The sequence below is a fragment of the Delphinapterus leucas genome, chromosome 17, assembly GCF_059928025.1.
Source record: "Delphinapterus leucas isolate spDelLeu-1000000601 "Yukka" chromosome 17, BTC_Dleu_Yukka2, whole genome shotgun sequence".
NCBI lineage: Eukaryota > Metazoa > Chordata > Mammalia > Artiodactyla > Monodontidae > Delphinapterus > Delphinapterus leucas.
The window spans coordinates 3158005-3177491 of record NC_143145.1 but is presented as its reverse complement, the minus strand read 5'-3'; the positions used below and the strand labels follow the sequence as shown (position 1 = coordinate 3177491).

Below are 19487 nucleotides of genomic sequence, written 5' to 3'. Positions count from 1 at the left end.
TCTATTCACAATAGCCAGGACATGGAAGCAACCTAAGTGTCCATCGACAGATGAATGGATAAAGAACGTGGGGCACATATATACAATGGAATATTACTCAACCATAATAAGAAACGAAATTGAGTTATCTGTAGTGAGGTGGATGGACCTAGAGTCTGTCATACAGAGTGAAGTAAGTCAGAAAGAGAAAGACAAATACCGTATGCTAACACATATATATGGAATCAAAAAAAAAAAAAGAAAAAGGTTCTGAAGAACCTAGGGGCAGGACAGGAATAAAGACGCAGATGTAGAGAATGGACTTGAGGACACGGGGAGGGGGAAGGGTAAGCTGGGACAAAGTGCGAGAGTGGCACTGACATATATACACTACCAAATGTAAGTGGGGAGCAGCTGTATAGCACAGGGAGATCAGCTCAGTGCTTTGTGTCCAACTAGAGGGGTTGGATAGGGAGGGTGGGAGGGAGACACAAGACAGAGTAGATATGGGGATATACGTATGCACTTAGCTGATTCCCTTTGTTATACAAAGGAAACTAACACACCATTGTAAAGCAATTATACTCCAATAAAGATATTTGTTAAAAAATGGATAAAGGATGTGAAAAGACATTTTTCAAGGAAATTGTACAAATGGCCTATAAGCACAATGAAAAAGATGCTCAAGGGCTTCCGTGGTGGTGCAGTGCTTAAGAATCTGCCTGGCAATGCAGGGGACACGGGTTCAAGCCCTGGTCCGGGAAGATTCCACCTGCTGGAGAGCAACTAAGCCTGTGCACCACAGCTACTGAGCCTGTACTCTGGAGCCCCTGAGCCACAACTAGTGAGCCTGTGTGCCACAACTACTGAAGCCCACACACCTAGAGCCCGTGCTCTGCAACAAGAGAAGCCACCACAACGAGAAGCTCGCTCACAGCAACAAAGAGTAGCCCCCTCTCGCCACAGCTAGAAAAAGCCTGCAGGCAGCAACGAAGACCCAACGCAGCCAGAAATAAATTAATTAATTAAATAATTTTTTAAAAAAGAAAAAGGGGGCTTCCCTGGTGGCACAGTGGTTGAGAGTCCACCTGCCAATGCAGGGGACATGGGTTCGTGCCCCGGTCCGGGAAGATCTCACATGCCACAGAGTGGCTGGGCCCGTGAGCCATGGCCACTGAGCCTGCACGTCCGGAGCCTGTGCTCCGCTACAGGAGAGGCCACAAGTGAGAGGCCCGTGTACCAGAAATAAAGAAAAAGAAAAAAAAGAAAAAGATGCTCAATATCAATAGCTATAAGGGAAATCAAATCAAAACTACAAGGAGGCGGAGAAAACCATAATTTGAAAAGATACACACACCCCTATGTTCGTTGCTGCACTATTTACAATAGCCCGGACATGGAAGCAACCTAAATGTCCCTCAACAGAGAATGGATAAAGAAGAGATGGTACAGGGCTTCCCTGGTGGCGCAGTGCTTGAGAGTCCGCCTGCCAATGCAGGGGACACGGGTTCATGCCCCGGTCCGGGAAGATCCCACATGCCGCAAAGCGGCTGGGCCCGTGAGCCATGGCCGCTGAGACTGCACGTCCGGAGCCTGTGCTCCGCAACGGGAGAGGCCATGACAGTGAGAGGCCCGCGTACCGAAAAAAAAAAAAAAGAGAGATGGTACATACAGACAATGGAATATTACTCAGCCGTAAAAAAAAAGATTGTAATAATGCCATTTGCAGCCACGTGGATGGATCTAGAGACTGTGATACTGAGTAAAGTCAGACACAGAAAGACAAATATCCTATGATATTGCTTACATGTGGAATCTAAAAAAAGGTACAAATGAACTTATTTACAGAACAGAAGTAGAGTCACAGATGTAGAAAACAAACTTATGGTTACCAGGGAATGTGGGGGGAGGGATAAATTGGGAGATTGGGATTGACATATACACACTACTATATATATAAAATAGATAACTAAAAAGAACCTACTGTGTAGCACAGGGAACTATACTCAATACTCCGTAATGGCCTATATGGGAAAAGAATCTTAAAAAAAGAGTGGGTATATGCATATGTGTAACTGATTCACTTTGCTGTACACCCGAAACTAACACAACATTGTAAATCAACTATAATCCAATAAAAATTTTTAAAAAAGAAAAAAATATATATATTATGGCAAACTTTTATGATATTTTAACATTAGTAAATATACACAAATACAAATAAAAATTCTATTTCCATTTTAAATGACAACAAAAAAAAAACTACAAGGAGAAACCACTTCACCCTCACTGGAACAGCTATAATCAAAAAAATGATAACACCCTGACCTGGGGCTCCAGGAGCCCCGAGGGCGGTTGCATGAGGCCAGCTGGGAGGGAAGACTTGGCCTGGCTTTGTCCCACTCCACTCTGAGCCTTCTTGTCGACTGGGTTTAGACGGCTCCCACAAAGAAGGGTGGCAAGAAGAAGGGCCAGTCTGCCGTCAACGAGGTGACGACCAGAAAATACACTCTCAACATTCACAAGAGCATCCCTGGAGTGGGTTTCAAGAAGCGTGCCCCTCGGGCACTCAAAGAAATCCGGAAATTTGCCATGAAGGAGATGGGAACTCCAGATGTGCGCATCGACACCAGGCTCCACAAAGCTGTCTGCGCCAAAGGAATAAGGGATGTCCCGTATTGTATCCATGTGCAGCTCTCCAGAAACATAATGAAGATGAAGATGCACCAGACAAGCTCTGTACCTCGGTTACCTATGTACCTGCCACCATTATCAAAGACCTAAAGACAGTTAATGTGGATGAGAACTAACTGCTGATTGTTAAGCAAAGTTATAGAACTGCCAAAACAAAAGAAAAGTGAATAACAAGCATTGATGAGGACATTGAGAAATTGGAACTCTCATACACTGCTGCTGAGAAAGTAAAACAGCACAGCCGCTTTGGAAAACAATCTGGCAGTTCCTCAAATAGTTAAACATTTAGTTACCGTATGACCCTGTAATTCTAATTCCTAGGCATATGCATAAGAGAACTGAAAACATACGTCCACATAAAAACATATATGAATGTTAACAGCACCATTACTCATAACAGCCAAAAAGTAGAACCAATTCAAATGTCCATCAGCTGATGAAGGGGTAAACAAAAAGTGGTCTATCCATATGGTGAAATATTATTCAGCAAAAACAAAACGTGAAGTACTGATCCGTGACACAACACGGACAAACCTTGAAAACATTATGCTAAGTGAAAGAAGTCGGTCATAAAAGACTACAAGCTGTATGATTCCATTTATACGAAATGTCCAGAACAGGCAAATCCAGAGACAGAAGAGTGGTTGCCTGGGGCTGGGGGAGGATGGGGGAAATGGGTGGTGACTGATAATCTGTACGGGGCTTCTTGCTGGGGTGATGAAAATGTCCAAGATTGATGGTGATACACAACTCTGGTCATAGAGTAAAAACCTCTGTATATTTTAATGGGTAAATTGTATTAAAACTGTTAAGAAAAAAAAGCACCTCGGACCAGTGCCTTCACGTAGTAAGTGCAAATTGCTAATTTTCATTCTAGGAAGAAGAAACTCCTGTCAACATTAAAATGGGAAAAGCAAATTTGAGTTAACTGAAATTGGACAAAAGATCACTTCACTTGAAACAGCTGTTGAATGTACATGCAATAGTCAGAAATGACAAGAAACAACAGTGTGAGACCAAGAAGCATTCTGTTTCAAATGCCCATCAAGGGCTCGGAAGCTGAGCTGCTAGAAGTGATTGGAGAAGCTCTTCCCGAGATGGTCAAACTCCTCCTTCTGGCCTTTGAAATGGTTGTGGGGAAAGCAGGCAGCAAAAACTCTGAAACAGTTTCCTTCAAATAATTTATCCATTTAAAGTTCAAAAATAAAATGAAAGTGATACAATTTCGTGCTGGGTTTTCTATAGAGCCGAACAATTTTGCCACCCCCAAGAGAACACTAGCAGAGACTAAGGAGAGTCACAGCACACTGCTCCCAGGAGGCGTGAAGTGATTCCCCTCCAACACATGTGCCAGGGTTTAAAGGGCAGAGAAGAGACTAACGTCTGAAAGGCAGATGAGACATTGGCAAGTGAAGAGAAGGCTGCAGCCAGTCCTGGGACAAGCCCTGTGAGCAGAGGCTAGAAGGGCTCCAGGTGAACTGGTGGGGGGGGGGTACGGGGGGTGGGGGGGTGGGGGGTACGGGGGGGTGGGGGTGGGGGGTACGGGGGGGTGGAGGTGGGGTGGGGGGTGGGGGTACGGGGGTGGGGGGTGGGGTGGGGGGGTGGGGTGGGGGGTGGGGGTAGGGGGGGGTGGGGGCGGGCAGAATCTCAACTCTCTCCTTGCTCTCCCTCAGGGAAGATAGAGTCTGCATGCTTCTCACTTGAAACCGTAATAGAGGGCGTCCTGGGATGCCAAACCCTGGCTCTGCGTCCCTTCCTGCCAGCCTCACTCTCTCCCTGAACAAAAGCCCCACAGAACCACCCTGACTTTACTCCCAGCACTCGAAACTCAATTTCAGCTCTATACAACCTTATTTGAAAAGTTTCAGAAATAAAAAATATTATATTCTTTTTTTAATCTCAACATATGACTGATTTTTCTGACAGCTCTAAGCTACTTCTACTTGGTAGAAGCACCTAATTCTCCTGCAAGGGAATCCCGTACTTTCCATCAGGCATAACTAGCCAGTCTGGGCTCGTTAACTTCTATTGCTCAAATACCAATACATCTAACACTGATTTCATCGTTCATCAGTTTTGGATGGGAGGTGAGGGAGTATCATTCAGTTCCTCAGCCCACCCTCAACTGCTTTCTCATCAGCAACTCAGGTCTCCTAAAAACAAAGCAAAACATTTGTTTTCCTTCCTCTAGGAAGGAAAACACTTTCCACAAGCTCCATCAGGAAACGTCAGCCTAGAGAAAGAATGCAACACAAATGTTAAAACAAAAATCTACAAACCTGAAGCAATTTCATTTCAAACTCAAGATACACAATGAGATGAAAGTAAATGTGTTGGTCACAAAGCATGTGTAAGCATGACCATCTGATTTCCATCCTTCAAAGGAAGGGAGGGTTTTCATTTTTTATTATTATTCTTTGCCATTGTCCGATTAAGGCAGAAAACAATAGAGCTCATTACGAAATAATTAAGCACTGCAATAAAAGAGATTTTTGCTGTATGAATTACAGAAGGCATTAAGAGGGGAAAGGAAAACCCACCTCTGTAAAAAATGCAAAATGTCTTTCTTTCCCTGTTAAGAACACACATACAAAATGCAACAGAGAATTCAAATTCACACTGAGAGGAGCATAAGCCACAGGATCAGAGCAGAGTCATTACTATGAGTAAATTCGAAATTAACTGGACAGGCATGCTCAATGCATTCAGAGAATTTTAAAAGCACACTGCAAATCATCCACTTAACCATGCTAGAGGAAGAATTTCCCTCTTCGACAAACAACATAAATCAATAGGGTGCCCCATGAAACAAGGAACAAACAACAATCAGGTTTGTAACAGTTCTGATTTAAAGTTACTTAAATCAGTATGTTCCAAAGATCATAATCCAGAAATTTTAACCATTCATTCACACCACCATGAAACAAGCACTTAAAAAAATAACCAAAAGAAACTAAGCACATAGATCATGTACCTGGATCAATGAGAACTTCTTGTGCCCCTGGAAGAAAGAACAGATTATGGTCTTTTATTTGAAAAACAAAACTACTTTTAAAGATAACTGCTAAATCACATTTCATAATTCACATAGCCTCAAAACATATGAGACACTTGTATCTGATCAGAAAAGCAATTCTGAGTAAGAGTATGTTACAATTCAGTGCCTTTATGCTTTAGAAGGAAAAAAAGAGAAGAAAAACTATTTCTCATATCCTGCACAAACTGTAAAGTGCTTCCCTATCTCTCTCCCTTCCCACCTTCCAAGCTTATACTCCCTAACTCTTCTGAAACAAGTATGAGAATTTCTTATTCCCACAAATAAACCAAGTGACAGAAGAATATCAATTTATTTGTATAAATATACGCCCACACTTTAGCCTGAAGAAGAAAGGTATCAGAAGGCTATATGGAACTTACTTCTCCTTCCTAAATAAAATCACACGTGCGTGCGCACACACACCCACACACACACACATTCACACAGACACACATACACACTGATTTACTGGACATTTCACAAGCTAAGGATTTCTAACTTTTGGAAGGTAGCTCTGTAGTTAGTTTACAACACAAAACAGTTAACTTCATTATTATCAAGAAGCTTTTGAAAGCCTTGATCATCTATTAAACCATCCAAATATCAACGAGACCCAATTAGCCTTCTCTATAGAATGTAATTTCCCATGATGGCAAAACATACCCTAAGAGGAACTGGGTTCAAGAGTCCTGCTTATCATTAGCTATGATCTTTTTTTTTTTTTTTTTTGCTTGCGGTACGCGGGCCTCTCACTGTTGTGGCCTCTCCCGTTGTGGAGCACAGGCTCTGGACGCGCAGGCTCAGCGGCCATGGCTCACGGGCCCAGCCGCTCCGCGGCATGTGGGATCTTCCCAGACCGGGGCATGAACCCACGTCCCCTGCATCGGCAGGCGGACTCTCAACCACTGCGCCACCTGGGAAGCCCAGCTATGATCATTTTTAAACATGTTAACAAGATTCAGAAAGGTATGTCCCAATAACATATATTCTTACTGAAATAGCATATGTTTTCAATCGTCCATAGAGAATAGGTCCCATGATGCTACTTAAGAGCTACTTTGTGTATCGCAATCTCCGTTTTTACATGCAGACTAAAAATCACTGCCATCTAGAAGCCACGATTATAATAAAAAAAACAGGTGCTTTCTACTGGATACTGACTATATGCCAAACACAGTGCTTGACAACCATCATGTGTGATTGTCAGGGCAACCCTACGAGGTACATGGGGATGAGAAAGCCTGCGGGGCGGATGCGGAGCCAGGGATGCGGCACCATCACACACTCTACGACATGCCCACGACGAGTGCTGACGGATCTGCACTGAGGGGACACTGAGCCGTGTGGAAGCTTGGGGAATGTGAGATTTCCAGATAGTGCTAAAAACTTCCTGTTCAGTGAAAAACCTGGTCAAATATGTTATACTGTGCCATGTCCTTTGAATAGGGAATATGATGGGGACTTTTTCGATGCCTCAGAGTCATAATCACAATCATCAATGACTCGACCTCTTAGGGCGTCCAGGGATGAACCGGGCCCCATGCTAAGTACACTGAGATTGCAGAGCTTTTAACGTTGTTTAATGAAGCTTGTAAAAATCTTTCTGTCTCAAGCCTCACACAGGCGGTCAACTATCACTTCTCACTGGTGTGGATGTATTAATACCACCTGAAACGATCCTTTTCTGCCTTTTAAGCTAATCCATCTAATCCAATCTTTTCGAACAGCAAAGAACAAGCTCAACCACAAAAAATGGACAGCTTTTACCAAATGAACTTTAACATCTAATTGGACTCCCTGGAAGCCCTTTCCTTTTATTAAACCCACTTCGAGGTACGCAACAGTCTACTGACCCGTCGACTTTGCTATCTGATTACCTGGCCTACTCAGAAGGCTTCTCACCTCATTGTGTGTGTGAGGGGGTGGGGAGATAATAATTGGTGCTGTCTGAAGAAATCACAGTGAGAAAAAGGAGCGCCCTCCAGCCAGGTCTCCACAGACAGGAGTACCTCAATGTGCTCAGAAATGATATTATCAGCACCATCAGCCTCCAACTGACTGATTTCACATTAACCAAAGTCATAAGAGACTGGTGTAAGAAAGTCAGAGGCTGGGACTTCCCTTCCGCACGCCCAACACAGAGGGCACGGGTTCTATCCCTGGTAGGGGAACTAAGATCATGCATGCCGCAGGGTGTGACCAAAAGAAAAAAGAAACAGAGGTTTAACTTACTAATGTAACAGGAGACATAAAATTATCGATCAGACTAAAATATCGGAGTTCAACAATCAGCACATTTTCTCTCCAACGACCCAATCATGGGCAGGAGGCCACATGGCAAGCACGGACAGATGCAGAGCAAGAGGGATTTCCTAGATTAACTTGATGGACTAAATTTCTGTTACAGGGACAGACCTGCTGCCTAGACCACAATGAATGCTGGTCACGGTGCATGGACAGTGGCCGAGGCACAGCTGTGAACACTTGTGTAACTCTCCCTTTCCCACCCTTTCCAGGCCGACGAATGGACAGATGTACATAGAGATCCACAGACAGGCTGATACCTCTAAAAACCCAAAGCCCATCTCTGAGAGCCTGGAAGCCAGACTGCCAGGGTTTAAATACCAGCTCTGCCACTTACTAGCTCTGTGACCTTGGTCAAATTACTTACCCTCTCTGTGCCTCAATTTCCACATCTGTAAAGTTGGGAAAATAATCAAACCTACCTCACTTGGCTGTTGTGAGGATCAAAGGATTAAATTAGTTTCTGCAAAGTGCTTAGAAAAGTATGCAGCACATTTTAGGTGCCCAACAAATGTTAACTATGAAGCATGCCCCGCCTGTCTCCCTTCTAATCATCTTTAATGTTTCCTTGCTAGTTTAAGTCACAGAGGACATCCTTATTTCCCTATTTATAAACTCCTGGGGAGCACCCTTCTCTTCCACTCCACGACCTGTTCAAACTGAGGCAGGGGACGCTTCCTCCCACTCCTCTGGGCCATGAGGAGGGCTTCTCCCTCAACACTCCTGACCCCTGGCCCACGGCTAGCCCTCCTCGCACAAATGGAGTGAGGAGTGGGCTCAGGGAGTGTGGGAGACAAGTGGGGCACGGGAAACCATTCTTCCCCCCCGGGTGCTGGCCACCCTCAGGAAGCACCCAGGATGCTCAGCTTTGTGACATGACAGCCCTGAGCATGACGGGGACAGGTCCCCTCATAGGAAGGCCCACTGTGGCCCAGAACTGCCTGCGACTGCATGAGTCTCTCTAGTTCCGGGATAGAGTATTAAGACACCCATTTCCCTGAAGCCCTAAAGTTCACGGAGAATGTGGCTTTACCAGTAACAAAGGAGACGTTTAGCTCCCGCTGCCTACTCTCTCATCTCATCTCTCAGTTGGCTGGTGGAGAAAAGAAGAGTGTAATTACCGGGCCCACTTAAGCCCCAACATATACTAATTAGCCCAAAATTCTGTGGCTTAACGTTCAGGGTGACTGTATAACAGCTCTAATTCTGAGGCTGCTGCTAAATTATGAGTACAGGAAGTACTGAACATCTTCAAATATTTTACTCATTTCTTAATTGGATCTTTTGTCATAAAACCAGCTTTTTCTATTTTAATTCCTTAGTAATTGCTAAAGACTATATAAAATGGTGGCTTCATACAAAACAATAGCTAAGGGTTTGAGCTCTTTTGAGATAACCACTGTGCTAAACGCTTTACATAACTTCTTATTCTCACAATTCTACAAAGCAGATATTAGTGTCCCTATTTTACAGACAAGGGAAAAACTCAGAAAGAACTGACTCAAGTTCGCATGGCTAAGTGGTAGCAAGTGCATTCAAACCCAAGTCAAAAAACTACGCTCCTTCATACAGCAACCAAATCACCTCCCACTAATTAACACACAGCAGTGGGTTCAATACTCAGGGAGTTCAATACGTTTTTCAGCTTTAAGGTGCTCCAGGGACCACTTCTATCTGTTTTATAAAATCATGGCTCACTGGTTTCTAATACTGGAAGAAAAGTACAATTTCACCATTGTTTGCACAGCAAGTCTGAAATTTTCACACTGAGATGACAGAATAAAAATAAGATATAACTAGAATAATTTGTCCAGGTATCCAGACATAATGGACATTGTGCTATCCTGAAGCACTAAACAAAGAAGTCAAATTAAAGGAACGTGGGCTAAGTCGTCTTCCACAAACAGGAACATTAAGACTTTTAAAAGGTGCAACAGCGCCACCTATGGCCCAAAAGGCTGTCCAGGTTGCTGTAAAAGACACATAAATTGCCTGTATAATAAGAAACGATCAGTAAGGTTTTTAAAAATAGGATGCTCAGAGCCTATAACTAAAAGCTTATCTAGCTCATAACTGAATTCTGCTTCAGGGAAGGGAGTGGTATTCAGTATGTAATCTGAAATTGTTAACACTCCTGAATATAAACAAAAGACATAGGCTCATGGAAACTAATCTTAGAAGAAGGAATCCAGTCCAGCCTCTTCATTTTACAGACAGGGAGACTGAGACCCAGGATCCATCCTTCTAGCAATCAGCAGCAAAGCTCTCCTAGTCCTTTTGTTTTACACTAGCTAGCTGTACTAGCTCTATATTCATAAAAGTCATGTCTGCATGTTTCCAACAGTAGATAATCTGTGTCTTGCAAAATACTTCCCAAAGAGCATTTAACTACAAATCATACAATTCTGTTGAAATACAAAACACTTATTTATATATTAAAATAAAGAGGGAGGGGATATGGGGATATATGTGTACATATAACTGATTCACTTTGTTATGCAGCAGAAACTAACACACCATTGCAAAGCAATGATACTGATAAAGACGTTAAAAAATAAAAAATTTTAAAGTAATTAAAAATAATAAATAAATAAAATAGCATGAGCTCCACTGTTTTTTTTTTTGCGGTATGCAGGCCTCTCACTGTTGTGGCCTCTCCCGTTGTGGAGCACAGGCTCCGGACGCGCAGGCTCAGCGGCCATGGCTCACGGGCCCAGCCGCTCCGCGGCATGTGGGATCTTCCCAGACCGGGGCACGAACCCATGTCCCCTGCATCGGCAGGCGGACTCTCAACCACTGCGCCACCAGGGAAGCCCTGAGCTCCACTTTTATTCCCTCTATAAAGGAAAAGTGACAGATGTCAAATCAACGTTTTGATTATTTACCTCCCCCAGCAGCAGAAATACCTGCTCAGTCAAAAAAAAAGCAGCATTCTCCTAGCATCAACAAGGCAATTCCTTAAAAGATAACATTCCGTCTTTATCTTGTAAGAGGACACATGACCCACCACCATGATGATGCTCAGATCTGGATTGTGTAAACTGTCAACACGTCATTAAATGTACAGCTCTCTTGTCTCAAAAAACTCATATAACTGTGCCTTGACTTCTAACAGGCAGGATTGTTCTCAGAGCTTTCTGAGATGCTCTTCCCAGGTTTTATAAAATCCTCAAATTTGGCTTGAAAAAAATTTCCATTTTCTTTCTTAAAAAATAAATAAATAAAACCTATTAAGGGCACAGGAAAAAAATCAAAACTTTCTTCAATCACAAAAGAGATAAGCTTATTCTCTGCAAATAACCGATACTGATTTTTCTAAACATAAAGGCTGTGGTCAAATTCCTAGCAATTTAAAGGTTCTAGTGGATGATTACAAGGCAATATGAATTCTGAGTTGTAAAAATATACATTCTGTACAAATAATCTTCAAGTTCTTCAGCTGAAGACACTTTAGCTAGTCCCTATCTTACTAGGATGACACTCTCATCAAAACTTCATACTGCACTAAAAAAAGCAACCGAATCCTTATCGCTTTAAGTCATATTCATATATATCACATGTATATACACACTGAATATGCATCATAAATAAACCGCCCTCTTCAGTATTCAGAGCTGATCCTTCTAAACTATCTGTCATTGTGACAGCAAATTTTTACTGAGAATCTCTTGGGTGCTTTGTGCAAGGTATCTAACTCACAGTCAGACGAGGTAAATAACATTATTCAAATTTCACAAATGAGGAAATATATACTTAAACCATAAAAACCAACTTAACATATTCATCATAAGGAAAGAAAAGAGTAGAGATTTTTATTTTCTCTCAATTTTCAGTGGCTTAATCTTTTCTTCCGTACTAAAGACTACATAAAAGCAGTTCAGTCTTTATAACTTTTTCTCTCGACAAGCCTCACTAGAGAAAAACAAGTGGTAAGTCATTAGCAATGGCTGGATCTGCAAAGCTCACTTCTCTTTTGCACTGTAATCATTTTTTATGGTTTTTTTTAGTGCTTCCAGAGTTAAAATAAAAAATACTAACTTTTTAGGTCATTAGCTGAGAATAAAACATTTGTGAAAATGTACAATGTTAGGCTATGCCACTCTGTCTCGTGTTCTCACTGATACCTCTTCTTTTATGGCCTCATCAGGTTGAGATCACTAAAATCAGTCACTTATGAACTCACAGGAGTTTGGGAAACCAGTCAACGGGAGGCTGATTAGAGGAGCAACTAAGGATGCCTACTGTGCAGTCACCCCAGCCTGGCTCCAGCCCCGAGTCTGCCACTGCCAGTTGCGTGATTTGGGGCAAGTTACCCCATCTCTTTAAACCTCAATCCCTCACCTGCAAGAAGGAGTTACTGATAACTACCCTCAAACACCTGCTATGAGGTAAAACGTAAGGAAAGCATTTAGCACAGCCTGGCCTAGGGTAGATGCCAAATCATTCATAGCTATTTTAATAATTAGGGATGATGACGCTTACTATTAATAAATTAAGCTAGTCCAAAAAGTACAAATAACCATAAAGGAGAAACATTTGTAAGTCAATAAGCATTTCCTTTTGGACTGATTGCAGAATGTCCTATTGATTTTTTAATAAACCAAGTTTTGAATAACCTTGAATACTCTGAATACTAAGAAAGTGAAGTTTTTTTTAAAAAATGTAAACAAAAGGAGAATTAAAGCAAAAAGACATAGGGAGTACAGAATTCTTTTTTGAAACTAAATTCAGTTTTAAGAGGGGGGAAAATTCCCTTTTCTCAGAGGAAATCTTGAAAACTATGTAAAGGGGATCTGAGATGTCTAGAGTCTTTTAACACTATTCATGAATTCATATTACCAAGTCTTAAAACTACTTGACAATCAACAATAATAATACTGGCAACAATAATGGCTGCTAACATTTATCCAGCACCGGCTGGGACTGCTGTAGGTCCTTTATATGTGTATTTCATGCAGCCTTCACAAGAACCCTCCGAGGTAAGTACAATTATTATCTCCCCCACTTCACAAATAAGGAAATTGAGGCACAGAGAGATTAAACTTGCTCCAGGCCACATGGGCATTAAATGACATCTGTAGCCTGCTATTTTGCTGGTGAAAAAGGAACCTGAGAGATAAATTCAAGGGAGAATGTTAAATAATCCGTTTGTCTGGTCTTCACCTCCAAGAGTAGATACCATAAATTCCTGATGTGAGATGAGGCTGCTACCACAAACTGACTAATCTTGAAATTAATATCCAAGATGAAGCAACATATGTACTCATGATACCAAATCCGTTCATGGCTCTGGACCCTTTAATGCCTGAAAGGTGGTAAAATCACTTCCGATCTAAATGCCATCAGCGCTGCTCTTTCGGCTCTCATCCAAGCTTCACGGGATGTTCTTCTCCACAGACTGTCTTCAACAGTAGAAAGTTCTCAAGTGTTTCACACTATGCCCAGCTAAATAAAGACACTTCTCTACTGCAGACGGAGCACCTTTTCAGGCTTAAAACTTTTTTTGCCTATCTTCAGCAAGGGGAGAAAGTGAAGCATCACCCTAAAAAGGCTCCAGAGTCTCACTAATCACATGAGTAGAACAGTCTCAACACATTATAACTCTTCAAATAGCAGGGAAAGAATAAAATAAAACAACCTTCAACAAAAGGCACCTCCAGAGAGAGCAGACTTTCTTCTAAGGAGAAGATAAACGGCTGTCACCTGTGTGTTGGATATTTTAGCGCTTGGCCGCTGGCGCAAGGGCACAAGAGGACTTGAAATGCTGGAATCTCATAGCAGAGACAGCAGTTACAACACGGGATAAACACAGGTGGTGAGCACCGACGGGAGGCATCTCAAGTCAAAACTGAAGCCCAGGAAAGCAGGGAGCAGAGACATTCCAGTCTGAGGACTTTCTCTATCACTTCTCAGCTTTACTTTCCTCTCCAATAACGGAGACCCCACTAAAACCGTTAGGAACGGTCTGCTGAAGGAAGATAAAACATCTTCAAGGACCACCAGAGATTCATCTAAGCAGTTCTACAAAGAGTGCACCCAGATTCAGACTGAGTGGCTACACTGACTGGCTCATAGAGTTGGTCTCTGCAGTCTTTGCTGGTGACGGGGATGGTATAATTCAGGGGGAAAAGACATTGAAGGCATTTCCGCATCCAATACACATCAACGGCCGTGGGCCTTCTCTTTGGGGGGAAAAAATCTGCAAAAATCTCATGGTTCAAAAAACACCTAGTAGTTTTGTGTATAGCCTTGATCTCTGCATTCTTTGTTATTATCTTCATGACCTATGCGGTATGACAACTACATCCTGAACATTTAAGGCAAATTCGTTTATTAAGGGTCAAAAGGGTCAAGTTCATTCAACAAGCATTTGTGGTTCTTCTCCTCCAAAGATGCATTTTTACTCTTCACAGGTGCTAACAAACATGAGGAAATCAAACTTCACGCATTAAGAGAACTTCATCAACCAGAAAAAGAAGAAACAGCTCCCCGGGCCCTGAATTAGCTGTTGAAATTGACATCTGGGACTAACTTCACCAAACACACAGAAATTATGACAAGGGCCCAGACAGAGAACTTCAAAGACAGCCTACCATGAAATTTTATGCAACTGGTCCATAAATCAATCAACCCATCATTGTAATCCATTAATATCATTTGATAAGACTCAATAAGATCAATACATATTCAATAGAATCAGAAGACAATGTCTCACGCGCAGGATTTCTTTTTTTTTTTTTTTTTTTTTTTACGTGCAGGATTTCTGACTCAAACGGATTTTATATTTTATTTAAACATTACTCAACCTTCACTCAGAGGGAACAGTAATAGATTACTCCTGCTTGCTTAAGGACTATAACTGAGTCTAGGATGGAGGCAAGAGCAGAGCTTACCTGGTCGATGTCTGTTGGCTGCTTCAGCAGGAAGTGAGCTACCCTGGAACCTTCGAGCTCCAGTTTTACCACCAGTTCCACCAGGATAGTGATAGATGACAGAAGCTGAACATAACCCTTCAAGGGCAGCTGGGCATTAAAATAAAAGTTCAATTAGTAAAGTTAGTGGCCCATCCTTAGCAAAAATTGCAGTGACTAAGAATGATTTGAACGGCTTGACGATGTGGAAATGCCAATTTTTCCACAAAACAGAGATCAAACCTACAGATCACTGGTTTTGTTACAAACAGGAACATGGCCCCTACTATGTTTTGCAGGCCCGTGTCAAAGCTGGCCGCGCAGAAAACGCTCGCGATGCTCAACGTTTCTCTGGGGCTGAGCACATGTGAGACAGGCTGTTCATTCATTCATTTAACCAACAGTTTAGTTCACACTGTGTGGCAGGCTCTGTGCCAGATGCTGACACTGCAGACAGATGAAGCAGTGCCCTGGATCGAAAATATTTTTTAAATCATACCACTGGAAGAAGGACCAGAATACCTATCCCCATCATTCACCCGGAATGCATCTATCCCATTTCGAGCGAACATCTAGCAGGCCTGTCTCCTTCTCAAAGGCAGCCACACTGAGTTGCGGCAACTTTTCATTCTTCTATCACTGGCAGTTAAACCCTAAGAACCTTGGGCTATGCTACTCGCCTCACAAGTCATGCTGCAGTGTTCATCTTTACCCAGTAGCTCAGTGGTTCTCAAACTTTTTGGTCTTAGAACTCCTTCACGCTGAAAAATCACTAAGTACCACAATAAAGAGCGTTTTTTTTGTGCAGGTTACATCTACAGATATTTACCATGCTCGCAAATAGAACTAGAAGAGGATTTAAATATTTATGTGTTCCTTCCTTTTAAAACAATAATAAGCCCATAACATGTTAACTTTTTTTTTTAATATCTTTATTGGAGTATAATTGCTTCACAATGTTGCGTTAGTTTCTGCTGACTAACAAAGTGAATCGGCTATATGCATACGTATATCCCCATATCCCCTCCCTCTTGCGTCTCCCTCCCACCCTCCCTATGCCACCCCTCTAGGTGGTCACAAAGCACCTAGTTGATCTCCCTGTGCTGTGTGGCTGCTTCCCACTAGCTATCTATTTTACATTTGGTAGCGTATATATGTCAATGCTATTCTCTCACTTCGCCCCAGCTTGCCCTTCCCCCTCTACGTGTCCTCAAGTCTACTCTCTACGTCTGAGTCTTTATCCTGTCCTGCCCCTAGGTTCATAAGAACCTTTTTTTTTTTTAAGATTCCATATATATATTAACATATGGTATTTCTTTTTCTCTTTCTGACTTACTTCACTGTCTATGACAGACTCTAGGTTCCTCAACCTAACTACAAATAACTCAATTTCATTTCTTTTATGGTTGACTAATATTCCATTGTATATATGTGCCACACCTGCTTTATCCATTCATCCGTCAATGGAGAGTTAGGTTGCTTCCATGTCCTGGTTATTGTAAACAGTGCTGTAATGAACACTGTGGTACATGACTCTTTTTGAAATATGGTTTTCTCAGGGTATATGCCCAGTAGTGGGATTGCTGGGTCATATGGTAGTTCCATTTTTAGTTCTTTAAGGAACCTCCATACTGTTCTCCATAGTGGCTGCATCAATTTACATCCCCACCAACAGTGCAAGATGGTTCCGTACCCTCTCCAGCATTTATTGTTTGTAGATTTTTGATGATGGCCATTATGACCGGTGTGAGGTGATACCTCATTGTAGTTTTGATTCCTATTTCTCTAATGATTAGTGGTGTTGAGCATGCTTTCATGTGTTTGCTGGTATATCTTCTTTGGAGAAATGTCTATTTAGGTCTTCTGCCCATTTTTGGATTGGGTAGTTTGTTATTTTGATATTGAGCTGCATGAGTTGTTTGCATATTTTGGAGATTAATCTTTTGTCAGTTGCTTCATTTGTTAATATTTTCTCCCATTCTGAGGGCTGTCTTTTCATCTTGCTTATGGTTTCCTTTGCTGTGCAAAAGCTTTTAAGTTTCTTTAGGTCCATTTGTTCATTTTTGTTTTTATTTCCATTTTTCTAGGAGGTGGGTCAAAAAGGATCTTCCTGTGATTTTGTCATAAAGTGTTCTGCCTATGTTTTCTTCTAAGAATTTCATAGTATCTGGCCTTACATTTAGGTCTTTAATCCATTTTGAGTTTATCTTTGTGTATGGTGTTAGGGAGTGTTCTAATTTCATCCTTTTACATGTAGCTGTCCAGTTTTCCCAGCACCACTTATTGAAGAGGCTGTCTTTTCTCCACTGTATATTCTTGCCTCCTTTATCAAAGATAAGGTGACCATATGTGTTGGGTTTATCTCTGGGCTTTCTATCCTGTTCCATTGATCTATATTTCTGTTTTTGTGCCAGTACCATACTGTCTTGATTAATGTAGCTTTGTAGTATAGTCTGAGGTCTGGGAGCCTGATTCCTCCAGCTCTGTTTTCCTTTCTCAAGATTGCTTTGGATATTCGGGGTCTTTTGTGTTTCCATACAAATTGTGCAATTTTCTGTTCTAGTTCTGTGAGAAATGCCATTGGTAGTTTGATAGGGATTGCAGTGAATCTGTAGATTGCCTTGGGTACTATAGTCATATTCACAGTGTTGATTCTTCCAATCCAAGAACATGGTATATCTCTCCATCTGTTTGTATCATCTTTAATTTCTTTCATCAGTGTCTCATAGTTTTCTGCATGCAGGTCTTTTGTCTCCCTAGGTAGGTTTATTCCTAGGTATTTTATTCTTCTTGTTGCAGTGGTAAATGGGAGTGTTTCCTTAACTTCTCTTTCAGACTTTTCATCATTAGTGTGTAGGAATGCAAGCGATTTCTGTGCATTAATTTTGTATCCTGCTACTCTACCAAATTCATTCATTAGCTCTAGTAGTTTTCTGGTAGCATCTTTAGGATTCTCTATGTATAGTATCATGTCATCTGCAAACAGTGACAGTTTTACTTCTTCTTTTCCAATTTGGATTACTTTTATTTCTTTTTCTTCTCTAATTGCTGTGGCTAAAACTTCCAAAACTATGTTGAATAACAGTGGTGAGAGTGGGTAGCCTTGTCTTGTTCCTGATCTTAGAGGAAATGGTTTCAGTTTTTCACCATTGACAACAATATTGGCTGTGGGTTTGTCATATACGGCCTCTATTATGTTGAGGTAGGCTCCCTCTATGCCTACTTTCTAGAGAGCTTTTATAATAAATCGGTGTTGAATTTTGTCAAAAGCTTTTTCTGCATCTACTGAGATGATCATATGGTTTTTATCCTTCAGTATGTTAATATGGTGTATCACATTGATTGATTTGCATGCATTGAAGAATCCTTGCATTCCTGGGATAAACCCCACTTGATCATGGTGTATGATCCTTTTAATGTGCTGTTGGATTCTCTTTGCTGGTATTTTGTCGAGGAGTTTTGCATCTATATTCATCAGAGATATTGGCCTGTAGTTTTTTTGTGTGTGACATCTTTGTCTGGTTTTGGTACCAGGGTGATGGTGGCCTCGTAGAATGAGTTTGGACATGTCCCTCCCTTGGTTATATTTTGTAAGAGTTTGAGAAGGATAGGTGTTAGCTCTTCCCTAAATGTTTGATAGAATTAGCCTGTGAAGCCATCTGGTCCTGAACTTTTGTTTGTTGGAAGATTTTTAATCACAGTTTCAATTTTAGTGCTTGTGATTGGTCTGTTTATACTTTCTGTTTCTTTTGGTTCAGTCTCAGAAGGTTATGCTTTTCTAAGAATGTGTCCATTTCTTCCAGGTTGTCCATTTATTGGCGTATAGTTGCTTGTAGTAATCTCTCATGATCCTTTGTATTTCTGCAGTGTCAGTTGTTACTTCGCCTTTTTCATTTCTATTTCTGTTGATTTGAGTCTTCTCCCTTTTTTCCTTGATGAGTCTGGCTAATGGTTTATCAATTTTGTTTATCTTCTCTAAAAACCAGCTTTTAGTTTTATTGATCTTTGCTATTGTTTCCTTCATTTCTTTTTCATTTATTTCTAATCTGATCTTTATGATTTCTTTCCTTCTGCTAACTTTGGTTTTTTGTTCTTCTTTCTCTAATTCTATAGGTGTAAGGTTAGTTTGTTTGAGATTTTTCTTGTTTCCTGAGGTAGGACTGTATTGCTATAAACTTCCCTCTTAGACCTGATTTTGCTGCATCCCATAGGTTTTGGGTCATTGTGTTTTCATTGTCATTTGTTTCTAGGTACTTTTTGATTTCCTCTTTGATTTCTTCAGTGATCTATTGCTTATTTAGTAGCATATTATTTAGCCTCCATGTGTTTGTATTTTTTACAGTTTTTTCCTGTAATTGATATCTAGTCTCATAGCATTGTGGTTGGAAAAGATACTTGATATGATTTCAATTTTCTTAAGTTTACCAAGGCTTGATTTATGACCCAAGATATGGTCTATCCTGGAGAATGTTTCATGAGCACTTGAGAAGAAAGTGTATTTTGCTGTTTTTGGATGGAATGTCCTATAAATATCAATTAAATCCATCTGGTTTAATGTGTCG

General features: G+C 41.3%; 1 protein-coding gene and 1 pseudogene across 3 annotated transcripts in view; one reads left to right on the top strand and one right to left on the bottom strand.

Moving 5' to 3' along the window:
• The window catches only part of TRAPPC9 (trafficking protein particle complex subunit 9), a 510030-nt gene that overhangs the window by 468344 nt on the left and 22199 nt on the right, over positions 1 to 19487 (bottom strand). For 2 of the 3 annotated variants that reach the window (XM_089898680.1, XM_089898678.1), the window contains exons 4-5: positions 14908 to 15036; positions 5648 to 5674 (exon numbers count right to left, since the gene is read on the bottom strand). In XM_089898680.1, the coding sequence (XP_089754806.1) occupies positions 5648 to 5674; positions 14908 to 15036 (156 nt within the window). The remainder of the gene's footprint in view (positions 1 to 5647; positions 5675 to 14907; positions 15037 to 19487) is intronic. The other variant, XM_089898679.1, reaches the window with a different exon arrangement.
• Positions 650 to 3017, top strand: LOC111171335 (large ribosomal subunit protein eL31 pseudogene; annotated as a pseudogene).